This window comes from Athene cunicularia (assembly GCF_003259725.1).
Source record: "Athene cunicularia isolate RWA chromosome 4 unlocalized genomic scaffold, athCun1 chr4_part3, whole genome shotgun sequence".
NCBI lineage: Eukaryota > Metazoa > Chordata > Aves > Strigiformes > Strigidae > Athene > Athene cunicularia.
Genome location: NW_020799100.1, coordinates 21,169,065 through 21,196,031, shown reverse-complemented (window position 1 = coordinate 21,196,031; position 26,967 = coordinate 21,169,065). Strand labels below are relative to the sequence as shown.

At 35.9% G+C, this 26,967-nt stretch overlaps 1 protein-coding gene across 2 annotated transcripts in view; it reads right to left on the bottom strand.

Annotated features, from left to right (window-relative positions):
- Nucleotides 1–953: 953 nt before the first annotated feature.
- Nucleotides 954–26,967, bottom strand: part of RPS6KA6 (ribosomal protein S6 kinase A6) — a 41,085-nt gene continuing 15,071 nt past the window's right edge. For both annotated transcript variants that reach the window (XM_026848390.1, XM_026848391.1), the window contains exons 4-22: nucleotides 25,647–25,728; nucleotides 24,755–24,835; nucleotides 24,144–24,223; nucleotides 21,174–21,280; nucleotides 20,867–20,904; nucleotides 19,175–19,317; nucleotides 18,272–18,342; nucleotides 16,983–17,071; nucleotides 16,466–16,530; nucleotides 14,349–14,451; nucleotides 12,885–13,009; nucleotides 12,458–12,583; nucleotides 11,789–11,878; nucleotides 10,976–11,134; nucleotides 10,369–10,530; nucleotides 9,904–9,980; nucleotides 8,106–8,223; nucleotides 6,265–6,405; nucleotides 954–5,374 (exon numbers count right to left, since the gene is read on the bottom strand). In XM_026848390.1, the coding sequence (XP_026704191.1) occupies nucleotides 5,249–5,374; nucleotides 6,265–6,405; nucleotides 8,106–8,223; nucleotides 9,904–9,980; nucleotides 10,369–10,530; nucleotides 10,976–11,134; nucleotides 11,789–11,878; nucleotides 12,458–12,583; nucleotides 12,885–13,009; nucleotides 14,349–14,451; nucleotides 16,466–16,530; nucleotides 16,983–17,071; nucleotides 18,272–18,342; nucleotides 19,175–19,317; nucleotides 20,867–20,904; nucleotides 21,174–21,280; nucleotides 24,144–24,223; nucleotides 24,755–24,835; nucleotides 25,647–25,728 (1,983 nt within the window). In that variant the 3' untranslated portion in view covers nucleotides 954–5,248. The remainder of the gene's footprint in view (nucleotides 5,375–6,264; nucleotides 6,406–8,105; nucleotides 8,224–9,903; nucleotides 9,981–10,368; nucleotides 10,531–10,975; nucleotides 11,135–11,788; nucleotides 11,879–12,457; nucleotides 12,584–12,884; nucleotides 13,010–14,348; nucleotides 14,452–16,465; nucleotides 16,531–16,982; nucleotides 17,072–18,271; nucleotides 18,343–19,174; nucleotides 19,318–20,866; nucleotides 20,905–21,173; nucleotides 21,281–24,143; nucleotides 24,224–24,754; nucleotides 24,836–25,646; nucleotides 25,729–26,967) is intronic.

The following is a 26,967-nucleotide window of genomic DNA, read 5'->3' as shown; positions in this document are numbered from 1 at the left end:
AACTTTAATGTCAATATATACAGAGCTTTAAAGAAAACATTTGTTTTTTTTTTAAAATTAAATGAAATAAATACAATATGATACAAAATCCACAATATGCTTAGAGAAAGAAATGACAGTTACAATATCTGATAACGGGGACCCTTTTGTATAGTTTCATCTTTGAAGTACCTCAGAGCATGTAATTCATTGCACACTGTTTTCAATTAATGCCCTTTCGTATATTGAGATTTATAGCCAGTCACGTGCCAGAAGAGTTTTAGCTCTAATCAGAGTATCAGTGCAAGATGCCAAAGTGCTTGGGATATTATGACAATGCAATTAATTAGCAAACGCTGCTCATAAGCCTAATGCAAAACACACAAAATAGGAACACTGTCCTGCAGAGGAGATCCACCTCGAGCATCTTTTCAGTTCTCACATAAAAAACAACCCCAAAACAGGAGTCAATGTTCTTCGAACTTACTATTGGTAATAAGCTATTGCCCAAACCTTAATAATTAAGAGATAGAATTAAATATCTTTTAAAGCTTTCAAAAAAAGTTTACTTTCATTACATGGGGAAAAATGTCAAGATAACCAGTCACTGATTACTTTAGGGGGGACTTTAGTTATTTAAATTATTATAATACTCAAGTCAGCTTTAGCTATAGACTAAGGGTGTTGTGGTTTGGGTGGGTTTTTTTGTTTGGTTTTTTTTTCCTTTTAAATTGTATTTATTCTTCTATTCCCAAAGGAAAATAGAGGCTTATCCGAAACCAACATAATTTGGGGGAGTAAACATTTAAAATTACACTGAAATAGGGACAAACAGTATTCAGGATGTGCTTAACTAAAGGGGGGGTTAATGCAGAAGGACAGTACAGTATGAATGACGGTGTAGGCGTGTTGCCAACAGGTATCAATACACACCCAAGAAAGTTTCTGAATAAACTTTCAAGGAGATTTTTTTTTTTTCGTTGTATAGAGCTCCTGTAGGATTACATAAGGGCTCTTACCATGGCTTCAGAAGCCTTCTGAAAACTTTGAGAAAGAAAAACCTGCTCCTCCCTTCCCTCCCACAAATATTTGCAAACTTCTAACTCTGGATAGGATTGAAAAACTTAAGTGCTACAGAAGTACATAAAACCCCATGTTTGCATTGCTGTTTTAGCCTAATTTCATTGATGCAAATCACGATAATTACTATATTATTGTGTAATTCATTTAACTTCATTCTTACCAGCTATCTCAACTTTTTCATTGTAACATTTGAGGGCAGTGCTGAGTACTGGATGCGGCAATCTGTCACTGCAAATAATTTCCAGTTGTTGAAGTTTGCTAGAGGTAATTTTAACTATTGGATAGATGAATATTAGCTCTGAAAAATGAATTAAAACATGGAAGACTCAATTCAAGCTCAATATGACTGACTTGGGTGAGGTTTTAGATGCCTCCTCTGGACGCCGGGAGAACATTTTAAACCCTTACTACAACACAGGCCCTCAAACAGACAGTATGCTTAGACCACCTACACCTTAGGCTCTTTGCATGATCAACGAGAATTTACTAGTTTTAAGGATAATGGGGAAACACCCAACATGCTAATAATGGCACCGAGACACAAGCTGCTGAACAGCGGCTTAAATGAACCCACCCACGATAATGCTCTCAGTATGGGCACACTCTGTTATGCACCACTGGCTGATATCGATGCCCCTGCATAGCTTTTGAATACATTACAGGAATACAATAGAGTTCCTCACTTTTTTTATCAGAACGATAACTGAAGATAGAACTTGTGATATCCGAGGGGTGAAAGAACAACAAAACACATCACGAGCCTGCTCCAGCTATAGCTGATGTCTGTGGGCATCTACACTCTCTGGTGAGAATGTATCAGGCTCTACGTGCACTTGAGAACCAGCACTTATTTTTAATTGCCATTACCAAACATCAGAGTAGAAGTTATCTTGTTGGCAGTAACAGAAACCATATCCAAAAAGTTATATAATTTAAGATATTAATTAGTTCTTGGGAAATTCTTCTAAATATATAGTATGTATGCCTATTTCTTTGTAAGTATAAGCCTTTGTAAATTTTTTTTTTTAAAGTAAATCAGTAAGATAGTAAAATCATAACTAGTTTCTAATCTTGAACTGTGCAGAGATATGAAAGTGAAACGATGTACACTAACCTTTCAGTGCAGCCAAGAGCACGTTCAAATTAAAGAGTTCTTCCACTTCACACATTTACTGATTGCTCATGAGCAGCCCATGCTACTTTTCTGTAATTGCTTAAACGAACAAAATCAAAGTTTGGGAAAAAAAAAAAAAAAGGATGAGAAATCCGCAAGAAATTTCAAAAGTCGTCACAAAGATGATGATCATTAAATACTAGACAGCAAGAGTAAACTGCAAGTGAACTCTTTTGTATCCCTGCATATCCAAATGTTTCAAAGGCTGATAATGCTGAAATATTCATAGCAAGTGAACTCCCTCCCCCCAGATTAAGGATTACCCTTGGCATACCAGGGTACGCTGGCCTAGTCAGATATAACAACGGTGTTAATCCATGTTTTCCTTGTGGTAAAATAATTTTGTAACGTTGCAGTCACTGAAACCTTGCTTTTACCACAGGAGTACCACTTGCACTAGAGGCCAGTAATGATACAGAACCAGTAGGGATAACTTTATAGAAGATGTTTTAAATTTTATGCTAAGAATAAGAATATCCACCTTGTTTGCATACTTTTCCTCTTACCACCTTTGTATCGCATGCCAAGAAAAACTTAAGTACCTTCCGCTGCTTACAACTGCTTTTGTGCAAAATGCTTTTAAGGTGCTTATAATGTGGTGCTTCTAAGCAAGCTAAAAGAAAATACCAATATAAACACTGTTAAATGATTCATGAACAAAGCCATTAAAGACCAGCTGCTACCTTACGGGAAAGCTGAAGACAATCCAAGTTTGACACTTTAGTTGTGTTCCACACCTTGCATTACCCTCTATCCTCAACACAGCTTTTACCACTACATTTCAACCCACATTATACCTTGACCTTGGCTAAGGGGGCTTTATTTCCACTTTTTTTCTTTTTTTTTTTTTCTTCGAGTGAATTAAGTTCTTCTGGCAATCATTTGCAAATTTACAAAAAAATTATAGCTGTAGACTGTAGACAAGAGGTTTACAGGCATTCTTGCTGGCAAAGGTCTTCAGTAATGAAACGAAGGATGAACCAGCTGCATAAGGGGCAGGTTTTGTACCAAACAATAATAAGCTTTCCAGGAAGCAGTTGTGTTCTTTCATAAGCTTTCAAGCATTCCAAACAGGCACCTCAAAACTAGGCACAAACGGCCCCTAAAGCTTCCAACATCTATCAAACACTCAAGAAATTTAGTATGGGGTATGTTCTGCATGATACAAATAGCACACCTATGTTTGCTATATTCATTAAGTCTCAAATCTACATATATTCATACCTAACTATCTGGCCAGATAATTTCCATCTTCCCCCACCACAACAAAAGAAAGCAGCTTATCTAATAGTACTTCCAATGCCACCAAGTACTTCACAGGTATAAACAAAAAACAAACCAGCACCCTCTGCCTTTTAAGATCCGAGTTACTACCGCCACTCTCGGCAGTTGGGCCAGAATTCTCCTGAAAGCTTTGTTTCCTTTGTATCCTGAAAAATACCCAGTTCTGCCATCACTGGTGTCTTTTAATTGACTACCAAAGGCATCTGGTACAAGAAATTCAATGATGGCAAATCAGTCTGAACTACATTTGATTTTTCGTCACTTGGAATGTTCACAGTCTAAATGCTGGTCACTAATATACTCAATATTTAAAATGGGTATCATTCTATTACGACAGTACAACTGCACAGTAGCATCTACAACTTCTGAAAATTTTAAGCTCATCATCTCTGAATGCATTAGTCCCCTGCCTACTAACAGTTAGTACTGGTTTTGAGTCAGAAAATCCCAAGATAATTCTGGCCCCGAAGTTAATTTCCTTCCCATCACCACATTTTGAAACAGCTGAAGTCCTAACACCAAGACAAAGAGGGCAAGTGAGTGTTGGCAACAAGATATTGTCAGTAACTTGTCCATAACTGTGAAGTTTCTTGGTCAGAATTCCCTTATCTGGGCACACTGCAAGGCTTATTTATTTTCCCAAGCTACCCCTTACAGTTAGGCAAATAGAATTTTGCATTTATGTTCTGTAATATTTGTACATGCGGCAAGAGATTCGGATAGAAGCAACGTTCTATAACAATCAAATAAATAAGAAATAAAATCCACGTGCCAAGTTTGTTATAATAAAGTGTCAGTTTGTCTTATCTGCCAAGCTTACTTAATATTGGGTATATTCAGTGGAAACGACTGCCGAGGAAACAGTAACACGTCGTACAAATTAACGGACAACGTAAGTAATGAAAAGAATTGGATTGCATGATGTTGTCTTAAAGTGGTACCAATGTTATTGAGATCCTTAATTCTGACAATTTATACACACACACCTACTTTCTCCAGCTCAGTGCAGGACAACACCACTCGTGGTAACAACTACAAATGTTAATTTTCCTATAAGAGGCTTTTTCTTAACTAGCATTTTTTTTTGGGTCACGAGTGATCAAATTAAGTTTATGGGTAAAGTGCAGAATCTTACACATCTCCCTTTTGCTTGTATTTTCACATAAACTTATCAGTTACTGGCACCATGCAAACACAGGCCTTCCAAATGAACACTAATGCATTTAACACTGGCACAAGACATTAGTCAGCTTTTCATAATAGTAATGAACAAGTTTAATTAATTAAAGTTGAATGAATTAAGTGCCCAATTACAAAATTAAGAATTTGTCTTTCACAACAGGGTCTTAAAGGTGTGAAGAAAACTTACACTGACACTTTATGTACAACTTGGTCATTGGCAACGGTCCCCTAAACCATTTTTTAAATGAACCCAGCAAAACTATACAGAATGTGAAACAGTATTTGCAACAGATCTCTTAAAGGACAGTGTAGAGAAATTCATTATGGTGTACCTGATGTTTTAAATTAATTTAACAGATACGGCTTGTAAAACAACACAGTATGAACCTGTGGATTTTTTTTTTTTTCTTTTTAAAAAAAGGACTTTTACAGAATTCAAGTAGTGTAGCAGGAAACCATAGATGCCTTTTGATCACAGGTCAGGCAAAAGAGAGCCACTTATTGGATTTTCCCCTTGCTTCTGTTTGCTAAGGTGTCCCAGTGGATCTATAAGTCTGTTGATGTTAGCTTTTTCATGCTCCGTCGCTGAGCTAAACTTGAGGCTGCAACAGGCTCTAACACTGGCTGAAATGTCTTGTGATTCAGTGCAGAATATGTAGCAGCCATGGCTCCCTAGAGAACAACAAAAGACATAAAAGGCTGTAAAGGTCATTTTTATCAGAAAATAAAGCAATTGAATATTAAATTATTAATTAACTCTAGGAAAAAAAAAACCAGGACTTATGGCAGGTCATGCACATTCTCTAAAGTTTGTTTTGAAAAAAATCACATTTATTGCTGAATCCTTCAGGTTTTTAAGCACGGGTGCCTGACATTTCTGTTCTTTCCTATGTATTTCTTTTACATACCTCAGATGCAGCAGTAACCTTTTAACACAGGTCAGAATTAGTATCATCCAAGCAACATTAGCATCAATTTATCAAACACAGCCACCCAAGTGGTGATTCGGGTCCTGATTTATGAAGACAACACAATTAAGGCTGGCTATCATAGGTCCTTGTTTCTGAACCCGACAAAAGTGATGAAGTCAAAAGCTGTCTGCATACAGGAGAACGTTCGTGTGTCACAAGTCAGAAAGAGATACAGAACAAACAGATAAAATACCAGTGGAAAAACTGTAGTGTAGTTTATTAATTTGTGTCAGGAAAGCACAATATGAGCCAGTCATAGAAACAAAACCCCAAAGATTTCTTGAATAAGAATGCGAGGAGACCTGTGGCAGTCCCAGGTAACTTTCTCATCAGGTTTCTATAGGACCAAAGCTACCTTCATCTTTGAACACGCAGAAAAATCTCTTCCTTCACACATAGGTTAAAAAAAAATTAGTTTATAAATACTTTGCTTGCTTATGTAACTTAAATATGCACATGGCTGGGAAAACAAAAGAAAGCTAATTTCTTTTCTAAAGAAAAAAAAGTGAGTTTTGCCTATAGCTCTAAAAGTGACCCAATTCAGTGTGCATCCACCAGCTCATGCAACGTTCAGCCTTCAGGTTGGTTTACCTTTACTAGATGTGGTGCATCTTGCCTGTTTAGTTGATAATGTGGCAACTGGTCCCTACAGGCTATCCACGAATGTTTTAGTACTTGCTCTGCTGTATACCGCTGATGTGGATCTACATGAAGCATATGTGATAACAAGTCCTAGATAAAAATGAAACACACACATGTTATTATTCAGTTACAATAATCTTATACAGACTTTATCGCAATAATTATGGCAGCAGTGAAATAAGTACCCTATGTGGCAGGGATTAACAGAATGCAAGCACATACACACAAAAAAATCAGCAGATAAATTGGATCATTCTGTGCCTTGACACTGCAGAAGACTGAAAACAATGTGTTGTACTATTTAATCAGTTTAACAGAGCAGGCCTTTATTGTAAAGAAACTTACTGTTTGTGCATTTCACATTTCAGTTTATTATTAATATAATCCTTAAAAGACTAGAAATATTAAAATTGAGCAGATTTTACGGAAGAATGCTAGTATTTGCAAACATCTCTCCTCATTTGTACTACAGATTTGGGGTCTGCTGACTACATATTACAATTGAATTCATATATAGTGATATACCAGCAAAGATTTTTTTCTATAAAAAGAAAAAAGCAAACAGAAATGGACACTGGGGTTTGCCTGTTTAGAAGCATTATCAATAAGCTACTAATTACAATGTTGGTCAAAACTCGAGCTGGGTGGGCAGGGCACAGAAGAGAGACAGGAATAGCTTGAAAGAAAACAAAATACAAACAAGCTGACAGAATGTTCCCTTTGTTCTAGGTACAAAATGTTAAGCATTCTTAAATATACAGAAGTGAATTACTTGTGCTAAGACAGCATCAGCCAACAAGTATTCTGAATCACTCCTACCAAAATGAACAAATAGTGCAGTTCCAAAGGATCAGGAAAAGATTTAATATTAATGCTGAGCTTTATAAAAGGTAATGCAGGTGACTAAGATGCCTCCAGACCAGGCCAGCACCAAACCCAGAGAGTTCATACAGCAACTGATGAGAGATGCGGTCTTGAAATAAAAAAAGCTGCATAATCAAGCTGATCCAGATTTCTGGCAAGATATATTTGGTTGTTAAAGTACTAGTTAAATTGCTGAAAGTACGAACAAAGAAAAAAGACCTGATGACTTCAGTGCTGAACAACATTTAAGAAAATTGCACTACAAAAAAAATTGACCTGTTAATGCAAGACTGGTTAGCTACTAGAACAGATAACTGTAAAGAATTATCCTTTCATTTAAGGAATCCCACAAACACCTGATTTCGGTCCATTAAAAAAAATGCTGATGATTAGTAGTCTATATTGGGACTCATATTATTCAAGATCTTTATCAGTGAACTGGGGGAAGGAACAGAGTGCACTCTTGCCAAGTCTGCAGTGAGGCACAAAACCAAAGAGACCTTGGAAAGGAAGAAACTGTACAGGGTGGGGACTGACCGGTTGGGGACCAGCTTTACTGAGAAGGACCAGGAGGTTTTTGTAGACAAACTGATCCTGAACTACCAGTGTGACCCGGCAGCCAAGGCGGCTGACGTTCCTTTAGACAGCATGGCCAAAGGAATGGAGATAGAGGACAAAGTAAAAGAAGAGATGTTCTGGTTTGAAGTTAGAAGCTTTTTCCCGACCACAGCAACCAAGAATTGGGAAAGGCTGCCCAGAACTGAACCTGCTTTGAGTGGGAGGTTGGATGAGATAACCTTCACTGCAATAAAGTTTGCAGGTTATAACAGCAAACTACTGTGTTAGACCAGGCTATTCCATAAAGTTCACAAGGTGTTCCTTTGAATTCCACAAAAACATAAGGACAAAACAAAACACATTTACACCTTTGCTGCATCTGAAACAGTGTCCCAGTTGCCTCCACTTAAAGAGAATTTTCCACTGCCTATCCGTACCAGGATCTCCTCTGGAGTATCATTAGGACCATTAGCAAACGGAGTATAGCTGTTGAAAGACAAAAAAATCCAAAATGCCTTGTTATAGGTAAGAAGCTGTAAGAAATTGGTAAAAATCTCACAAATCATTCTGAGTAGATATGCCACTGCTGACAGAAACACACTATACATTATTAAATGCTTCCTATATTAGCATTTCATCTTCAAAACTGTATTATTTTCCTTGTCCCCACAGTTGTGGTTAATCAAGTAAGTGGGAAATGCAGACTAAAAAGATGGCTTAAGTTAATATCTTAATAATCTAATCAATGCAGACTTTTAACTTAAATAGAAGGGACTCAAACACAAATTATGGTTGGTTACCAGAGCATGTAAAGTAATCCAAACCTGGAAGAGTCCCTTAGTGGAATGGCCCAATGGAGCCGGAGCAGTATCATGTTTAGGGCATGTGCATTGAATTAGAGATTGAACACAATATACACACGTTATCTGGGGAAACCTACAAGAATTTTCATGGCAATTTTTTTACTTAAGTGAGTTTGGGAGGCTTAAACCAGACCACAAGACCATTGCTTTTGGAGGCCTGTAACAATTTACAGGGTTTCCTGTAAATCCAGCTTATTTTCCACAAATCCTACTGTGACAAACTCCAAAGAACTAAATCAGCAAATCTGAAAACCAATCTGAGTCACTTAAATACACCTTTTAAGGATGTTCTGGCATGTCCTACGATCATAGCTAGTACCAACAAACCCCAAATCTTACTCAGATTAAGTAGATACATCCTAAACCCCCTTAGGTTTCAAATTAGCTTGCAAAAAATAATAATAATTAAGTTTAATGTATTGTAATCTTAGTACTTTGAAAGCTCTGCATAGAAGAAAAATCAGTCAGCATCATCAACAGAGGTTTAGGAGCTATCCCAGCCAGTTAGTTCTAGGCTTTCAGTTGATGAGTTTAAGAGGAACAGAATGGAAAGAACAAAATCCCCATAGACCATTCCTCCCCTGTACTTCTGACCTGCCACACCTTTTGTTCAGACGATGTTTCTCAAGTGTGCAAGCAGTGCACTGCCCAATATCTGCACACTTGCACTTAAATCATACAGCAATCTGTGTTTTAATGACAGAACTGTAGTGGGGGTGATTTTACATGGAAAAGCTACAAATTTATCAAAAGGAACAGTTTCCAGTGAATGGTGTTTATCTAAGACAAAAAAAATAATCTGCTCTTCTGTTAGGATAAAATTCAGAAAACCTTTTATCATTCAGCCACCAAGCACTTCATAGTTTAATAAAAAAAAAAATCAGAGGTTTAGAAAACTTAAGGAATTACAAGCCAGTGTGTTCTACAGAAGGGCCACGAGTAAAGCCCGTTGCAGGTGATACAAGAAGGTGGACTACAAGAATACTATGGTGGGGTGGACAAGAGGCAGAAGGAGAAAGAAAACCACCACATACTTTCACAGACTAAGCTCTCTCCTGGAAACTGGGGACAGTCTTTGGCATTCCCCACCAGTCACGTACTATAGGAGAGAGAAACTTTGAACCTACCTGTAAGATAAGCCTAGTTTATGTATCATTTACTGATAGCTTCCTCTTCCACTTGAGTGTCTCTGTCATTCTACATTCAAATTAATGAGGTAATTTCTTACAATTTTAATGAAAGCACGGATTCATGCAGCATGCTGGAATTTTAGTTAAACAAAAAGCTAAGAAATATTTCTCACCCTGCCAACATTGTGTAAAGAAGAACACCCAAGCTCCATATGTCACAAGCAGCATCATATCCCTGTCTCATGAGAACCTATAAAACAAAGAGTGTTAGAGACTTTTCATATATTAAAAAACCCACTCCAAACCAGTATCACTACACAGCCTAAAGAAGGGTAAATCAATCCCAAAATGATTTAATAGGTTTGATTATTTCTGAATATACAGGTTACAGTAACTATCAACAGTATTTCTTGTTCCCAGAACATCATCTCAAGATTCTCAACATGCTTACACCTTATTTTTGAGGGTGGATTCTGCTATTTTTAAAGCAGGTTTATAATAAACATATGCACCAGTGTTTACAAAGTATGTGTAATTATATTTAATGAAAACTAGCAGATTTTTTTTTTCAAGCACTGCTAAAAAGTACTTGATGCATCAAAAACAGCATAGAGAAAACACACGGCAGCTTAAGATACCTCTGGTGCCACAAAGTTTGCAGTGTAGCACGGAGTTAGAAGTAGTCCATTTTCTCCTCGAAGTTGTTTTGCAAATCCAAAATCACAAATCCTGATAGAATCAGCATTATTTGAATCATCCATATATAAAATATTACTAGGTTTAAGGTCTCGATGCACTACCTTTAAACAAAGAAATTTTTAAATCTATCATTTACAAGTCGCATGTACATTTGTTTGTAGGTAATTTGCAATTTATAAAAACTATTCTTTAGATTAGTGTGCTTATCAGTTCTAAACCATTATGTAACTTTAAAGTAAAAAAAAGATTCTAGCTCAAGTAACATCATTAAAAAAAGCCATCTGGCTGATAACGCAACTGGAACTAACGTAACCATTTGCCAACGAGCATGAGAGAACAAATATTTGCTGTTTCATAAACTGCAAAAGCAGAGTTAAAAGGGCTTGCCAGAATAACAGGATGAGTTGTTTATATTATTCACCTTTGTCATAAAATACTTAGAAATCTTCTTCCCTTCTGCTATAAAAACAAGCCAACCAAAGCACATAAAAGGCATTTGTTAATTCTAAGAAATGTAAAAGGAGTTATGTCATAGAAAGCACTCACTCCTTGGCAGTGCAGGTAGTCCACAGTCTTAGTTATGGTGTATAATACAGCACTAGCCTCCCGCTCCGAGAAGAACTTTTGTCTGAGAATTCGATCAAGCAGCTCTCCTCCTTTCATCAGTTCAGTGACAAGGTATATGAATCTACCATCATCATACACCTGATGAGAATTGTAATAAGTGCGTATGTATATAAATGTACACATATATTAAAGAAAGATCATCGGTAATTATACATCCTGATAAATGTGACAATTACAGACCAGATTGTTCACCTATTCACGTATGAACAGAAAGCACAAACAGCAGCGACTGAAAAATTTAATTGTGCTATTCAGGAACCTTAAAGCATGAAGCACAAGAAAGCTTTTGTGTCATTCTGTGAGATGTTAAGGTTATCGATTGTCAATTCATGACTCAAATTTTTCAGTCTAGGAACTTCTGTCGTAAGAGGAGAGCAGCCCTACCACTCCCTATTGCCCTTCCCTCTCCATGGACAATTTTTAGCTGCTGGCACTTTGCATACACAGGACAACATCTGCTTTTTCAGATTCAGATTAACACCACGTTAGCTACTCATTTGAAAAAAGAGGAAATAGGACATTTCCAACCTTTCCATCATTTCTCACCTCAACTTCACTAACAGCATTTAGAAAAAATTAGGATCAAGACAAAGCCATATTTTGAAATACTTTACTATACATACTGCTCTCCTAATAAATTTTACTATGTAAAAGAAGCTTCATAAATCCCAATAAACTCCCTACATCTGTATTTATTGACTACTGTGGAATAAGAGGTAACAGAGTACATACATCCTTTAAAGTAATAATATTCGGATGTTGTCCATAACGCATGAGAATCTCAATTTCTTCCGAGGGATCCCTCTTACTTTTATCAATTATCTGCAAAATATAGCAACAGAAAAAAACAATTTGGCTAAACAAAGTCGGCTTTAAATTTTTTTTTTGTATTTATATTCTCACTTCAAGACAGAATAGAAAGATTCCTAGAGTTCATTGCTTCATACTAATCATGACTAATTCATCTTCCAGCTTCATATCCCACTGTTTCTTAATTTCTTGCTCTCTCCTTGCTACCAGTTAAAACTGTATTGTTCATGCAGTCTATTCTGCTCCCACAGACAAGGAAATGCAATGGAACCAGTCTGAAGCATCACTACTTCCCTGCAGCCCAGTTCCACCCTTGTGAACCTCGTTTTATTTCACATGTGCTCATCATTGTAGAGTATTTTCAGGCTTCAAGATTGTAATTGCAAAGCCAGTTCTTCAAGGCCATACCCTTACCCACAAAAAGAGGAGCTACAGAAGCTAATACACAATTTAAACAAATGAAGAAAACATGGTTTTTCATTTCTCACAGCACATAAACAGCTACAATAACTAAAAAACTCATGTATTTAAGTTTACAAGCCTACTACACCATCATTTCAGAACCGCCACAGTGGAATTTATTCAAAATACCTTTACAGCAAACTCCATATTTGTAGCTATGTGTATACATCGCTTGCACACAGAGTAGGAACCAACACCAATATCTTCCTTCAGCTCGTATACATCAGTGAACTGTGCGCTGTTTCCATGAAGTTGCTTTAAAAAAAAAAAAAAAACAAACACAAACAAGCTGTCACCCAAAGCAACAAGACACTCTTTGCCATAATACTGTTTCCAACAGCAAAAGTTCCTTCTGCCCATCCATGCTTTCTCTTTTGAATTCTGTCTCCAGAAAAACAGCAACTCGCTTTTTACAATTTAAAAGTATCCCATGGAAGCACTTTAATAATGTACATTTTATAGTAGTCTCCCCAGCCTAAAAAGAACAGACTGTAAACACTAAATATAGGTCAATCTTTGGCATGTCAAAAAAGTTTCCCAAAAGATAAAATGTTACCTGTACTATTGGCAGTATATTGGTGAGCGGTGATATTTTATGATCTTCTACAGTAGTTGTTGCAACAAAACTAAATCCTTTGAATAGCTGATGTGCATTCGCACTAGGTGGGACTCCTGGAGAATCTAGTGGCATACACATTTGATTAGGATGGCTAAATCCCAGCAAGGCTATTTTTTTTTTTTTATCATTCAGGAGAGATATGTTGGAAGAAACGTTTGCTTCCCTTCCCTCAAAATAAGTCAGTTATCAGTCTTCTCTTATTTCAGTGACACCCACAAACCAAGTATTCCTGGGCTTTATCTAAAACTGCAAAACACTGCAGGGACTAATGTATGAACACATGTTTTTAAGAAGCAATTTATTGAAGCACGATACTTATGAGAAAAAAAGATCGTAGCCTTATGTTCAGGGACTGCATCACAAAGATGAATGAAGAAGAATGCCCACAGATTTTGCTCCTTCAGTGCTGTATGTGCTGCTGGCAAGGCAGAAGTGAGGCAATAGGAGAATATTTAATTAGTAATACTACTGAATAATTAGAACCACATTTTCCTCAGATTATGTGCACCTCTGAATTCACTGTTTGAAATTTCACAGTCGGGACAACTTGATGATTCTGTGTAGCCTGTTAAAACCACAGACATTCTCCATACAAACATGACAAGTAGCTTTAAAAGCTGGATGCAGCAGCAGAGAGGAAAATTCACAAAAGAAAACCTGAAGTGAACTTGAAGCCTGCGAGGCAGTAAGCGTTTGCACTTACTGTCTCTGTTTCCAAGTTGGAAATTTCTGAAGTGTAATAATCTAAGGGGTATTTTAGAGATAAAATTTCATAAGCTTCTTGAAACTATCTGAGATGTCTTTGCAACTGACCCAGTAGTACAGGTACCCACCCAGTCCACTGTTCATTGTCCCCACCCTTCTCCGCCCTTGAATCACTGTTTTCTCAAGAGTAAAGTCAAACCCCCTGCATGGGAAGCAAGGGGAACAGCTAAAGGAAAAAGTTATTGTAATGCTAGTTTTAAGATTTAATTTTAGTAATGATAATAATGAATAGGCTCGAGAAAGTCACTTAAAGCAAGTCATTTTTAGTGGAATACTGACCCTAAAAATCATCGCTGCCAGAATCAAATTTAGTTTACTTTTAGTACCAGATACTTCTCCCCCCAACACTGCATGTCTGACTAAACCATAACTAGAAACCATAATTCAGCTGTTAATGTTGTGTTGGTTTTTGGGTTGGTTTTTTTTTTTTTGGTTGGTGGATCAAAGTTTAGAATATGTCAAAGAATAGAAACCCACTGAGGAGAACATACACCTTCAAAGTACTGGAACCCTGTTCCACTCTTTCCTTTTAGTTTTGTCACTGACTTTTTCTCTTGGTAAGTTTGTTGTAATAATAATTTGACCCCTCTCATCCCATGAACCCCACCTCACCAACATATAACCACGCACAGTTACCTTTTGGTGTTTTTGCTGTGAATTCCGGATCAAAACAAAAGGTATCTTCTGGCTTTCCAGAAGCAGGTTTAAATGGGGGTTGAATTTCTCTTCTGAACAGTTTCTGTAGTAGAAGGACAAAGTCATATCATTAAGAATGAATGAAACTTCCACAGGTGCTCTAATTTTGCCAAGCTAAAGGGAAAGCAACTCAAGTGTTACTGCTGTATTAAAACAGTTTTCTGAAAGAGTGAATAATGTACAACAAGTAGAAAACCACAAATATATATGGAAAAACTGAGCTACTTTCTTGCACCTTTGATTTGAAAAGCTATGGGAAATATTACAAGTCCAACAATATACAGCTTTTTCCTTACTCTTTTGAATCTGCCTCACCTACCAGGTCTGTACTTTTAAAACTACAACAGCAAGCTGCTACTTATCACTAGTTCATCTTGGGCTTATTCAGAAGAACACAGAACAGCCGGAGTTCATCTTACCTTCTATCGTCATCTCAGACCTGGGACACAGCTATTTCATCACCACTCTAAAACACCCACCCCAAAGGGAAGATATGGGGTACAGTCTTTACCTTCCTATTGTGGGTCCCAGACAAAAGACCTCTCACAAATGACAGGTGTGTCCCTCTTGGCACGGCACTGCCAGTTCTCAAAGCTCTATTCCAGGTTTTTCTTAATCTACTGAACTAAAACAGGGGGAAGGAATGGCTCCTTTTTTTCCTCCTTCACTCAACATGCTTTAGAAAAATGCATTGCCCAAGTGAGACTTATTGCTGATTTGAGATCATTTAGAGTTAAGGAAGAGAAAATTTCATGCCAAATAATGCTGAAGCCCCATGCAAAGTTCAGAAAGTTCTGAACATTTTCTTGGCATTTCTCTCATCCTTTCAGACCTATTTTTTGCAGTTCTTTTCATTTAATTTTCCTGCACAAGAACATGTAACGTATTTCAATTTAACAAACCCCCCAACAAATAAACAAGGAAGAGGGTCCTGAATTCATCCCATAATTCAGAAGTGGTCATCAACACCAGCTTACTGAAATAAATACAAAGCACTGTCAAATGAAAAAAGTTAGAAAAAAGAAAAAACAAAGGCTTAGAACTGCAGATCTTTCAAACTTCCTTGCTGGTATTTTTCCACATCAGCCTCTTACCAAAAAACCCCCAAAAAACCAAAACCCCACAACCCAACCAAAAAACAGATAATCAAGCCATAACAAGCCTTCTCTTACAAAGTGTACACAGAACACAGTGAAGTTTTGCTGTTACTGAAAACCCTACTTGCTAATCAGGACTCTATGGTAGAAGCTGAATAAACACAGCTAGAAAACCGCCTTCTCAGAAGTAAATACAAGAGATAAAAAGAAGGATAATGACAACAGGCTTTAGAGAAACTGCTGAGCACAGTATTGGCTAGCATTGCAAGTAGACCTGTCAGTACAGCAACATCTTATTTATTGTGTCTATCCTTTTGTAGGCGTTACAGCAAAGAAGTGTTTTCCAAGTAGATTTATTTGATACAGAGCATTTTAGTTTTGTCAACATTTCTGGGAAACACATCTCCAAAGTTTAGAGAACCTCAGAGAAAAAGCATAAAGGTGCTTGTTAAAAATTTAAGCAAGCAATCATAAATTCGTACAGACTTCTGATCATCTCAGAGCACCAGAGTCAACACTTCAACTGTAAATGGAATATGACTGATAAAATAGAAATGTGCTGTAGCTAGAGAGAAGTCAAAGAGAATTACAGTTACAGCAAATTTTTGTGCCCTGCATGGAAGCACGAGACGGACACTTACTGAAACGAAGGATTCTTGCACACAGGGAACACCACCACCCTCTCCCAGCTACAAACTGTCTGCTCTAACAGACAATTAAAGCTTTAGAATGCTGCAACTCTTAATTTAAAAAGTAAATGTACAATTTATAATTAATACTTTCTATACCATAAATACTACAGCTCCAGATGCCAAGATTAGTCTCTGAGAGTCTAAGATTATAGTAGAAGTCAGCAGTACTGCAGTGTTTATTGTGCCCTATTCAGATGCAAATACTTATAAATGCTACAACACAGAAAAATTACAAACAGCTTTATCATTCAGATCATTTTGTACTTACGTTCCAGTCAACAGTAGAAAAAAAAGGATGTCTCTTGATTTCTTCAACTCCATCTGAACCAGCTCCTGAGCAAAGAAAATACTGTAATTAAAACACTTTTGGGTGAAGTCTTTGAAGAAGATTGCACTAAAAGTCGGTTCATTTCTCAAAATTTTGCATAGACATAGTTGAGGGAATTGAAAACACAGAAATATTCCAAGGATGTAAAACACTCAATTAAGTAGTGTACACCTCATCAGGGAGACAAACAGTACAAGAGGCCCATAAATAGAGGGTGTTGATATATTTGCTCTAACACTGTCAAAGCTTTGGCTCACTGCTAAGAGTCACTGGTCCAAGAGAGTAGTCGTTCAATAGCGAAACCCAGGAAGTCACGATCCAAGCTAACAAGAAATGGTATCTAAACCCAAATCTGACTGGCCGTCTGAAGCTTAAGAGCCTCTAGCAACTACCTTCTTTATATAATCAAACTCAACCTGACTACTTTTATTTCAGAGATCCAAATAACTGAACCAACCTAATCTGTTCGATGGGTTCCTTTTAAACAACATCCTCAGAAGACTTTGTGCTTCAGGGCTGAGGAACTGAGGCATTCCAAGTTTTGCTCTAAAGGAAAACAAAGAACAAGAGAAAGAATTGTATCTTACTAAAAACTGTCTACGTAGACTTCATTGCACAATTTGATGTATTGAGGATCTATTCCAAAGTCTTGTAGACTGTACACATTGAACTCATCAGCTTTTAAGTTTCCACATTATACAAGTGATTTTCAAAGCAAACAAACCAAACAAAAAATACACCAGACCAAAAACCCCAAACCCCAAGTCCTCAAAACAAGTTTTATGCTAAAACAGAGTAAAAGAATTATTCTTAGGAATAGGTATTTTCAAAGGTATCTTCATGTCACCAGGAAGTTATCACCAAAACACCTCTACTAGAATCAATGCCAGAAGAGACACCAAATCCTAAATTATGTGCCTCTGAAGTGATTGCTAGCATTCTTCTTGAAGCAAGAGCCTCAAGAAGTAGCTCATTAAGCCATCTTATAAAAGCTGACTGACTTCACAAAGCTTATTTTATGAAAACGATTACGCTAAGGCAAGAAATTCTGCAGAACTGTAGCATCACTTAGAGCTCCAAGTGAGGTTAGTGATCCAAGCCATCCACTTCCAGGAGCATTATCACTATAAACTCATACTCAGGGTAAGTTCAAACTGCCATGTGTTGGTAAGAACAGAGTTTTTCTCTGTCACCCCCTCAAAAGGCCCAAGGCTCTGCATGTGGTCTCAAGGAAATTCTCTGTTAACTATGCACAAATAAAGACGAGAACATATTTGCCCAACAACTTCACTTACTAATCACCAGTTTACCCAGTTTGTCTTGTTAGGCAGCTTCTGTTGTCACTGAAGTAATTTAATATGAAAAATGTGAGCACGTAAGTGTGCTCTCTCCATATATACGTACACAGAGCAACATCCGATTAACTACTGCTTACAAAATAAGGTATGCTGTAATGCTTTATTACAAGAGAGCATAACCACGAGTGGTAAATAATGCTGGTCTAATTCACCGTACCGTTTTTATCTTTACTACACACCTACAAGTTCATCCCTAAGATTTTTAATTCCTGCAGATATTTAACAGTATTTGCACACTCTGGGATCTAAACCTTGTTGCGGGGGCCTTGGCTTTTTTGTTCCTGCTCTAGCTTAATGCTCTTCAAACGCAAGGAGCTATAGCAAGCTGTTAAAATGTGTTTAAAAATGACATTTTCTGATTTTCCAAAAAGTAAGAAGATATACTTACTTCAGTATCATATTCATAGTTTCATTTCGATCTTTACCTTGAAATGGTAGTGTACCAGTAAGCATTTCAAACTGAAAAGAACAAATTAGATTAACAAATCTAAATCAACACCTCTTACCCCAGTTGCTCAAAGTGTTAAGCACTGTACTCTGCCCTATCACTACATTAGACATACTAGCTTGAGCTTTTAATTATCAAAAAAGTTCACAAATCTAAAATTTTGTTTTTCATTGGCTGTTTACATGCTAACGACAGTGGCAAGTGTAACGTAATGATGACGTAGGAATATTTTACATCTGCAAGCTACTTTAATTAAATAAAATCCTCTTCATAACCCAATTTTAGAAGCTGTCATATTATGAAAACAGCAAGAAGAATAAATTCTAAACCAGTACTTTACTTTTAATGTTAATATGCATATTTCAGCCTGATGCTCTAACACATCACAGCAAAGGCGTAAGTGCTCGCAGTTACTGGCTTATGTCACTACTCCACTCCAGTATTCATTCAACAGGTTTGCTCTTACAAAAATGTAATTAATATTCCATCCAATCAAGTCTTTGGGGTTATTTTTTTTCTTTAACTATCAAGTAATGTGAAATAAATACACAAACTGAAGTTTCACACTGACTACAACTGTTCTAAACTACTAATGGACTACACCTATGATTTGTATGTGCCTGATTAGTACTTCTTACAGGGCTAAGCAGGTGAAAAGTCAATTTTATTCAAATGAGTTGCTACTTCAGTAGCAATTCAGTTATTGAGTTTGCTCTTCCCCTTTCCCAAGCATGTGTAATTAGAGCTGGACAAGCTTATTCTAACTACTTTATTTCACATTCACTTAGACATAGGCAGTGTATTTGTGACCTTAAGCAAGGTAAGCAACGAAGCATACAGTACCATGAGAACACCAAAGGACCACCAGTCAGCACTCTGGTTGTGCCCTCGCCTGTTTACTACTTCAGGTGCCATGTATTCTACAGTACCACAGAAAGAATAGGCCTTCTTCTCTTGATCTACTGATTCTTTGCTGAGTCCAAAGTCTACAACAACAGCATTACAAGAATACAGCCAGTAAAGAACTTCAGAAAAAAACAAAACAAAACAAAACAACAATACTCTATACGGCAATTCAAAATCCAAGCATTGACAGCTTTTGTTTGTCTGCTTTCAGGACTATTATGTGATTACCCTAGCTCTTCATGAAACAAGAAACTGCAGAAAACTAGAGATACAGCAGACATTTGGTTCACTACATACCACCAAAACCATTCTTTAAGTCATTAAATTGATGATAAGCCATCAATATTACTACTCAAAATAACTCAGTACCTGAAATATTGCACATTTAGAACCTTAAGATAATCAAAAGTTCTCATTTTCTCTGTTTACTGCCTGCTTTAATCACAGAAAGAAATGGGATAGAAATAAAACTGAGTATCAAAGAGAACGCAGTCTGCATGGTCTAGTATTACAGAACGATGAATAAATAAAGTCAGCCTAAAAATATTGTTGTTATATAAGACAACATGGTTCTGCAACCTGACTCAAGTTCAGCAGTCTTTGCATATCTGCTCACTTTATTCCCAGAATATACTTTTTTTTTCCTAGTTAGAACAATGCCACTGAATACACAGGTCCTTGATATTATCCCAACTCTCAAGACGAGGCTCTCAAACACCCTTTTATCAAAGGGGAAATGATTGCTAATCAATAACCCCATCAATTATTCTTTCCAGTTTCAGAAGGAAGTGAGAATTTTAGGATTAAATTGGATTTCAATATATAAAGCAGAATTTTAGAAATTATGCATTTTATAAACATGATTTCCATCCTCATTACTTCATCAAGTCTCAGAGTTTAAAAAAGTTCATTTTTTCTTGGAATCTAATAACAATAACTATAGATCAAAATACATAATGAAATTCAGAATACAAAAGCACCACCTTAAATGTAATTTAAAAGCTTTCAGAAATTTATAGTAATTTGGTTTCTAAACAGTTTTTGCACATATAATTTCTTAAAATATATGTATTTAATTGTTCCTCACAGAACATATTTCTGCAGTTTTACATGCATTTAAAAGTGATAATTCAGAAACACACACACAAAAAAAAGTAGTATTTCAGAAGTCTTATTGTGCACTAAAATCATTTTATGCCAAAAGCACCTCTGCTCCCTTTTAAAAGTCTCACAGTCAGCAACTTCAGCCTGGGTCTATAACCTCCTGATCTTCAGTTAAAAGACATTTAACAGTAAATCTTGATACAGCTCACTTTCTAACTGGAATAGCGGACGTTTTTAGTTACTAACATACCACCACCTGAACTAAAGCTCCTTTAAAAAACACATTCGATGTCCGGTTTTGTATTTTCAACTACATCTCTTCTGTTTTAACCACAGCATTTAGGACCTGCACTTTACAGCAATATCGCTGCCAAGACTGCAACTTGATCCATGCAAATATCAGCCAACAGGAAAACTAACTTCCAGGGAATCTGCATGGACATTGGGATACATATCTTAGGCTTGTAACTAAAAGCTTATATAGAAAAACGTTCAGAAAGTGCTATACTAGTAAGTGTTACCTACCTGTTAACTTGATATGTCCTGCTTCATCAAGCAAAATGCTGAAAATTAAAATTCACATTCACCAATACACATAAAGAGGAATGTTTAAATACAACATTTAAAATATAAAATAGTTAACAATTTTGAGGTTCAACTTGTTACTAATTTTAACAAGCTAGTATTGTTTCATTTAAATCACATGGTTTATATTTTATATTTGTTTACGTAGTTTAACAAAAATATTTGTATTTTTTTACATCAGTACAGTAAAAAATGCAAAGCAACAAGCAAAATACACATAATAGTGGTAAAATACATTTTACTTTACTTTTCTGGCTTCAGGTCCCTGTATACAATTCCCAAGCTGTGAAGGTGATCCAAAGCAAGGGCCAGTTCTGCGAGGTAGAATTTCACATCTTCCTCTGTAAACATAACCTAATAAGAACTGTATAGATTTACCTTCTGATCTTGTCTTCAGTTTTTAAAACTGCAATCTAAAAAAAATAGTCCTGTCTGCCTAAATTTCAAAGTTAGTTTTAGAAGTACCTTATAAACTTGCAATTCATGAATTCACCTAACAGAAATGATACACTAATACAGGCTAATCATCAGGTGTACAAAAAACATACTCGCAGTACTTAAGACATCAGCGGTTCCTGCAGAGCATTAGCTAACTTTTAAAGTAATTAATTTAATTATTATATGTGGGGTTATTGACCACCAGCACTCCTCCTGCCGCAATCCTACACAGACTGTTTTCCACTGCATCATAAAATTTCGTATACAGCTGCTGTATTAGGTAACTGTCTCTGAATTCACATTAACAGTAAGGAAAAAAAAAAAAAGTAATTTAGAAAAAAGTATGCAAAATAAAACACTTTGGTGAAAATAACAATGACAAGAAAATCTGCGGTGGGAGTTGAAGAACCTACTCTGTCTTTCTTAGGAAATGAGATTTGAAGAACCCTAGTGAGATACTGAAAAAACGACTGCTGTTGCTTATAGAGCATGAGAGATGCACCTCTAGCTTAAATACTCAACATGTTGCTTCTAATTTCATATGCAAGAATCATACCTGCTTTATCTCTTGTCATGTTCTACAAATTACTGAAGCAGCTAGCAATCTTGAAATTACTGGAATTGAATTTGAGGTTTAAGTGAACTACTGTTGTTGAAAACAGCAGGAACAAGGAGAACAGCCATCTCAACTGCACAGCTGATAGCTAACAAGACTTGAGGTAAACTGGGCTTACTGATTTAGTAGTACACTGATCTGTACTTCAAACTGCACATGTAATCTCGTCTACTGGCAACAGAAATATTCCATAATGATAGGTATTAACACCGTGTGAACAATAAGGCTGTCACGCTGCAAAGTTTCACCTTGATTTTTTTAAAGAGCAATGGTTGATACTCTCTCTCACCTATAGCCAAAAGAGCAAGAAGAAACCCTTGGATATCACTCCTCCTTCCAGTAGCCCAAATGCAAACCTCAGAATAATGCTAAATGGTAATTATACAATCTCCCAATAATATTTTCATTTAAAACTGCTTTCTGTGTCAAATTAAACATGATGCAAGTTGACTTCATTAAATATTACCAATGAAAACTTCATTATATACTCATTTCACTTTCACAGCTGAAACTCTCATACCCACATTAGAATTTAAAGACCAACAAAAGTGTTTTAATCACCCCATACTAAGCCCCATTAATTTAAAACAATCCTTGTGTGGAAAACATGAAACGCCATGGGGAATTTACCTTCATGTGTATTGTCTGCTGCCTATGTTTTATCATGTACTTTTGGAAATATCTTGTCTTCCCATCAGAAAATAAAAAGGCCTGATTTTTGGTTTTTTGGGTTGGGGTTTGGGGGTTTTTTTGCTATTTATACACACAGTAAGTGTTTAAAAGTGATCACAGAAGGTAACTGAAGTCTTCCCAAAAAACATGTAGAGACTTAACACTGAGAAAACTTGACTATTATTATTTCTTTATTCCCAAAGGGAATACATACCTCTTTCAACCACCTAACCAGTATTATTATGGATAGACTTGCATCCCTTATTTAAGAAAGTTGCATACTCGGTAATCCCAGCTGTGTTAGTGCAAAAGAATAGTTCTTCCTGCTATACCAGATTTTCCGCTATAATTAGACATCCTATATCAAAGCAGAGATTGACCTCTTTCCTACCTACTGTTCCAAAACCCTTTACAAGTCAGTCGCTTTGTTTAAGCTTTTAACATACATTTTAGCCTCAAGGTTAATTAATTTTGAGCTCAATTCTTAAACATGATCACTGTTTTAGCAAGGTCAGCTTTTTATAAAAAAAAAAAAAAAAACACAAACACCTTTGAGTTCTTCCTTCTCTCTTGCCTGTTCCTTAACTAAAGATTTATTTTTACAAAAAGCATATGGTGGGGAAAAAAAAAAAAACAAACAACAAACTATCTCATGACCTTACATACTGGGGACACAACCATCTCCCCCTCTCAAAAAAATCAGCCAGATACCCAGTTCTCATTTAAGAAAATGGGTTTTCCCATGCATTAGCAATATAAACGTACTGGCACTGGTGAAAACACCGAAAAGCTTTCTTACTCTGAAGTTGTTGAGAAACTGACATAAAAAAATTTAGATCTTTATGAAAGGTTTGCAGAAAGAAAACAAAAGTCTTACAAACATGTTTATAATACTGAAGGTAACGTATAATAAATATTTGATGACAAATGTTTAAAAAAAAAAAAATACTAACACACTGCATCATATCCCCTTCTCTGAAGATCTCTCTCCAGAAAACAAAAATAGAAATGCAGGTTCTAGTTGTGTGCCAATGTTCGATGGAGGGGAGCGATCTCGAAAACATTCCGTGTTCGCACTTGGTGAGATTAAGCACTAGGATTTGTATTACAGCATTATGAAATTTTACAATGCAGCAGAAATCTCTTACAGATGTGGGCTTCCAGGAGCACCTAAGCTGACTATGAGCACGAGAACTATACATCCCCTTTCTTTATTGCTTAATCTTATTTACTTCAGTTCGGTTTCCAGGCAACAAAACATTTTTAGACAAATTAACTGTACTTTGCAGATACCAAATTAAAAACGTAGGCTAGTAATCAATATACACTCATGTTTTTTAAGGTTGTAGAATATATTCTAGAATATGTAAGGGCAGACCAAATAAGTTCTTAAAAACTTGACTATGGCAAGAAATAAAACAGCTACAGAGACAACCCTATACTGACAAAAAACCCATCTAAGCAAATGGAGATAAAATTTTAGGTACTTACCTCTTTGGATAATCGCGTGAATACATCTCCTCCCCTGAGAAAATCCAGTATTAAATATAGCTTCCCTTCAGTTTGAAAGGCTTTAAAATAAATTTTAAAAAAGATAAAATCAATAGTCGTACGACAAAGATGATCTACAAAACAGATCTGAAAGCTTTTACAACTTGGAAATTTCAATAAAAGGCAACAGTTTTGTTATGGAACTGAAATAATTCAGCAGCACACGAGGTAGTTTATTGAATGATTACTCGCTTCTTCACAAGAGACAACCTTAGTCATAAGAGATCATTAAAATACTGTTCTTTTATTTCTCCTTTGTCAAGCAGGGAAATACCAAGTATGTGAATTACCTTGTTTTGGTTTTACTCAATGAAAAGTAAAAAAATCTCTGCAGAACTTGTACGAATTTTCCAGGAAATCTTTAATTTCAAAAGGACTTTATGTAAGACTTCTATATACGTGTGTATTTACATTCCTTTTTTAGTCTTGTGATTTAAACTTGCAAGAACCTAATTTGGGCACTAAGATGGACACTACAAACAAAACTGAGAAAGAACAAGATCAGCTATGCCTTCAAATATTGAAAGAAACTGTAACAAAAAAATACCAACCATAGTGCAGTTTGACGATAAATGGATGATTTACTTCTACTAATATATCTCTCTCCATTTTTGTACGAACTCTATCCCGGACTGAGGAAAAAAAAGAAAAACATACTAGTATGAAACAACTGTATTTTCAGTAAGATAAATGGAGCAGAAATTAGCATAAGGAAAGTCTTTGCTGTCTGAAGAAGTACTTTTCCTTGATACTTTGGTTTTAATTTTTCAGTCTCCCACAAAACACATGCCTTTAGACAGCAAAACTATTTTATTTCTTACCTGCCTCAGCTTTCTTCATGTCTACATTTTTTTTTCCAAAACATCCCAGTGTTTTATGATAAACCTTATTACTTTCAAGAAAAAAGCTCACATCTACACTTCCAGGCTGCTGTACTATCTGTACTGAATATATATTTTCTGTCTTTTAAGATTACTTTTTCTTCTTCAACTACTAACAGTCCCTATTTACACACAGTGGAGTTGCATCCATTAAAGTGTCTTCTGAAAGCCAAAACAGCAAGCTAGCTTGCTATGCCACATATGAACGAGAGGGAATTACTTAATTTTAATTACAGTAGAATTCTAATTTAACAAAAGACATAAGGAAAATTGTTTATTAAATTAATTTGTTTTAATATAGTGAAAAGACTAAACAGAATTAAATAATGCAATTTTTAAATTTGAACGAGTATTTTATACCACATAATTAAAGCCAGATTTTAAATAATTTTTAAACATGAACTTACAAGTTACTCTATAGAAAAGCCACTGTCAGAGAACACACTGAAAAATAGTTAAGATTAAAAAAAAATTTAAAAACAAGTATCTACAAGACTCATTTAAGACATATAGGTGCAATAAAAACTATTTTCTAAAGTTCCAACTCAGAAGATACACATACCTTTTAAAGAAGCTTTTTTCAATACTTTCATTGCATAAAGTTGCCCAGCATCAGGACCAATTATTTTTCGTACGAGGAAGACCTGGTAAAATAAACACCACTTTTATATAAACTTGACTAAAAACAATTACTACGTCTTTACTTTTAACTTCATTAATACAGACAAGGAGATAGCATGTCCCAAGTCCCATCCCATTCCTCAAAAACTTAAGAATGAAAAGATGCCAAATATTCACAGTAAATCTTTTTGCTAAGTAAGCTTAGTAATCAAATAAACAACTATCACAGACATCCTATTAATTTCAGACAGCTTTCAGTGTTCTTCCCTAAACACACACCTTGAAAGGAAAGGCAAAATTGCATCCCCTTGAACAGATTAGAGGTACATGCACCACCAAGCTCTCTGAAGTATTCAGTTTGGTCATAAACTATACATCCTTACCTAGAGCAAGCCATTTAAATAAGTACCTATTTGGTAACTACTTACATATATGTGTTTCTTTACATGATTTTCTTGGAGAATGACATTTCTACCTGGTCTGCCACCTCCTAAGTGATTTTTGAGGTTTAAAACCCAAGTTTTCAGCACATAACAGGCTATGTTCATGAATTCCACAAGAGTGGTGACAAAAGCAAGGAAACCTCACCTTCCCTCTGGAATAGCAACTCCAACAGGTTTTTCTACTCTTTTCTTTCTAAAGAAGTTTTAAAGATAGATGGTGTATAACTTGACACTAAGAAAAGCATAATATTAGCTAGAATCACGCAGTACAAATGCATATACCTCTAATGACTAATATTCTAACTACTAGGTCTTTCAATTTAGAAAATTGTTTGGTATGTGCTCCTGTTTCCAAGTTGTTGTTCTTGCAATAGCAATTATTGGTCATAAGGAATGTACTTCTTTTTTTTAAACAGTGCAAACAAGTCACAAGAGAATGCTAAAAGTTACCCAAAACTGCCTCTCTGATCTCACCTTATTCAGATTTTCACTAACGCTAAATTTATTCACGTATATACTTTGTTGGAAATTATTAAGTGTTTAGAAATTGTTTTTAAAAAATAATCAAATAAACTTTTTCACTCTGCAATCAGAAATTCATACACTGTCACTGACCAAGTTGTACAGGGTTGAGAGAGGGGTTGGTTTTACTTTAAGCTGAAGTTAGAAGAAAAATGTCATCACATTTCAAGGTTTTCACACTTTGTTTTGTTTAAGTTTTGCCTAGTGATTGACCTACAGCACTCCTCTTGCTGATGTTGATGCTCAAATAGTAAATGAAATGAATTCAAACATCAGCAAATAAGAAAACACCTGGAG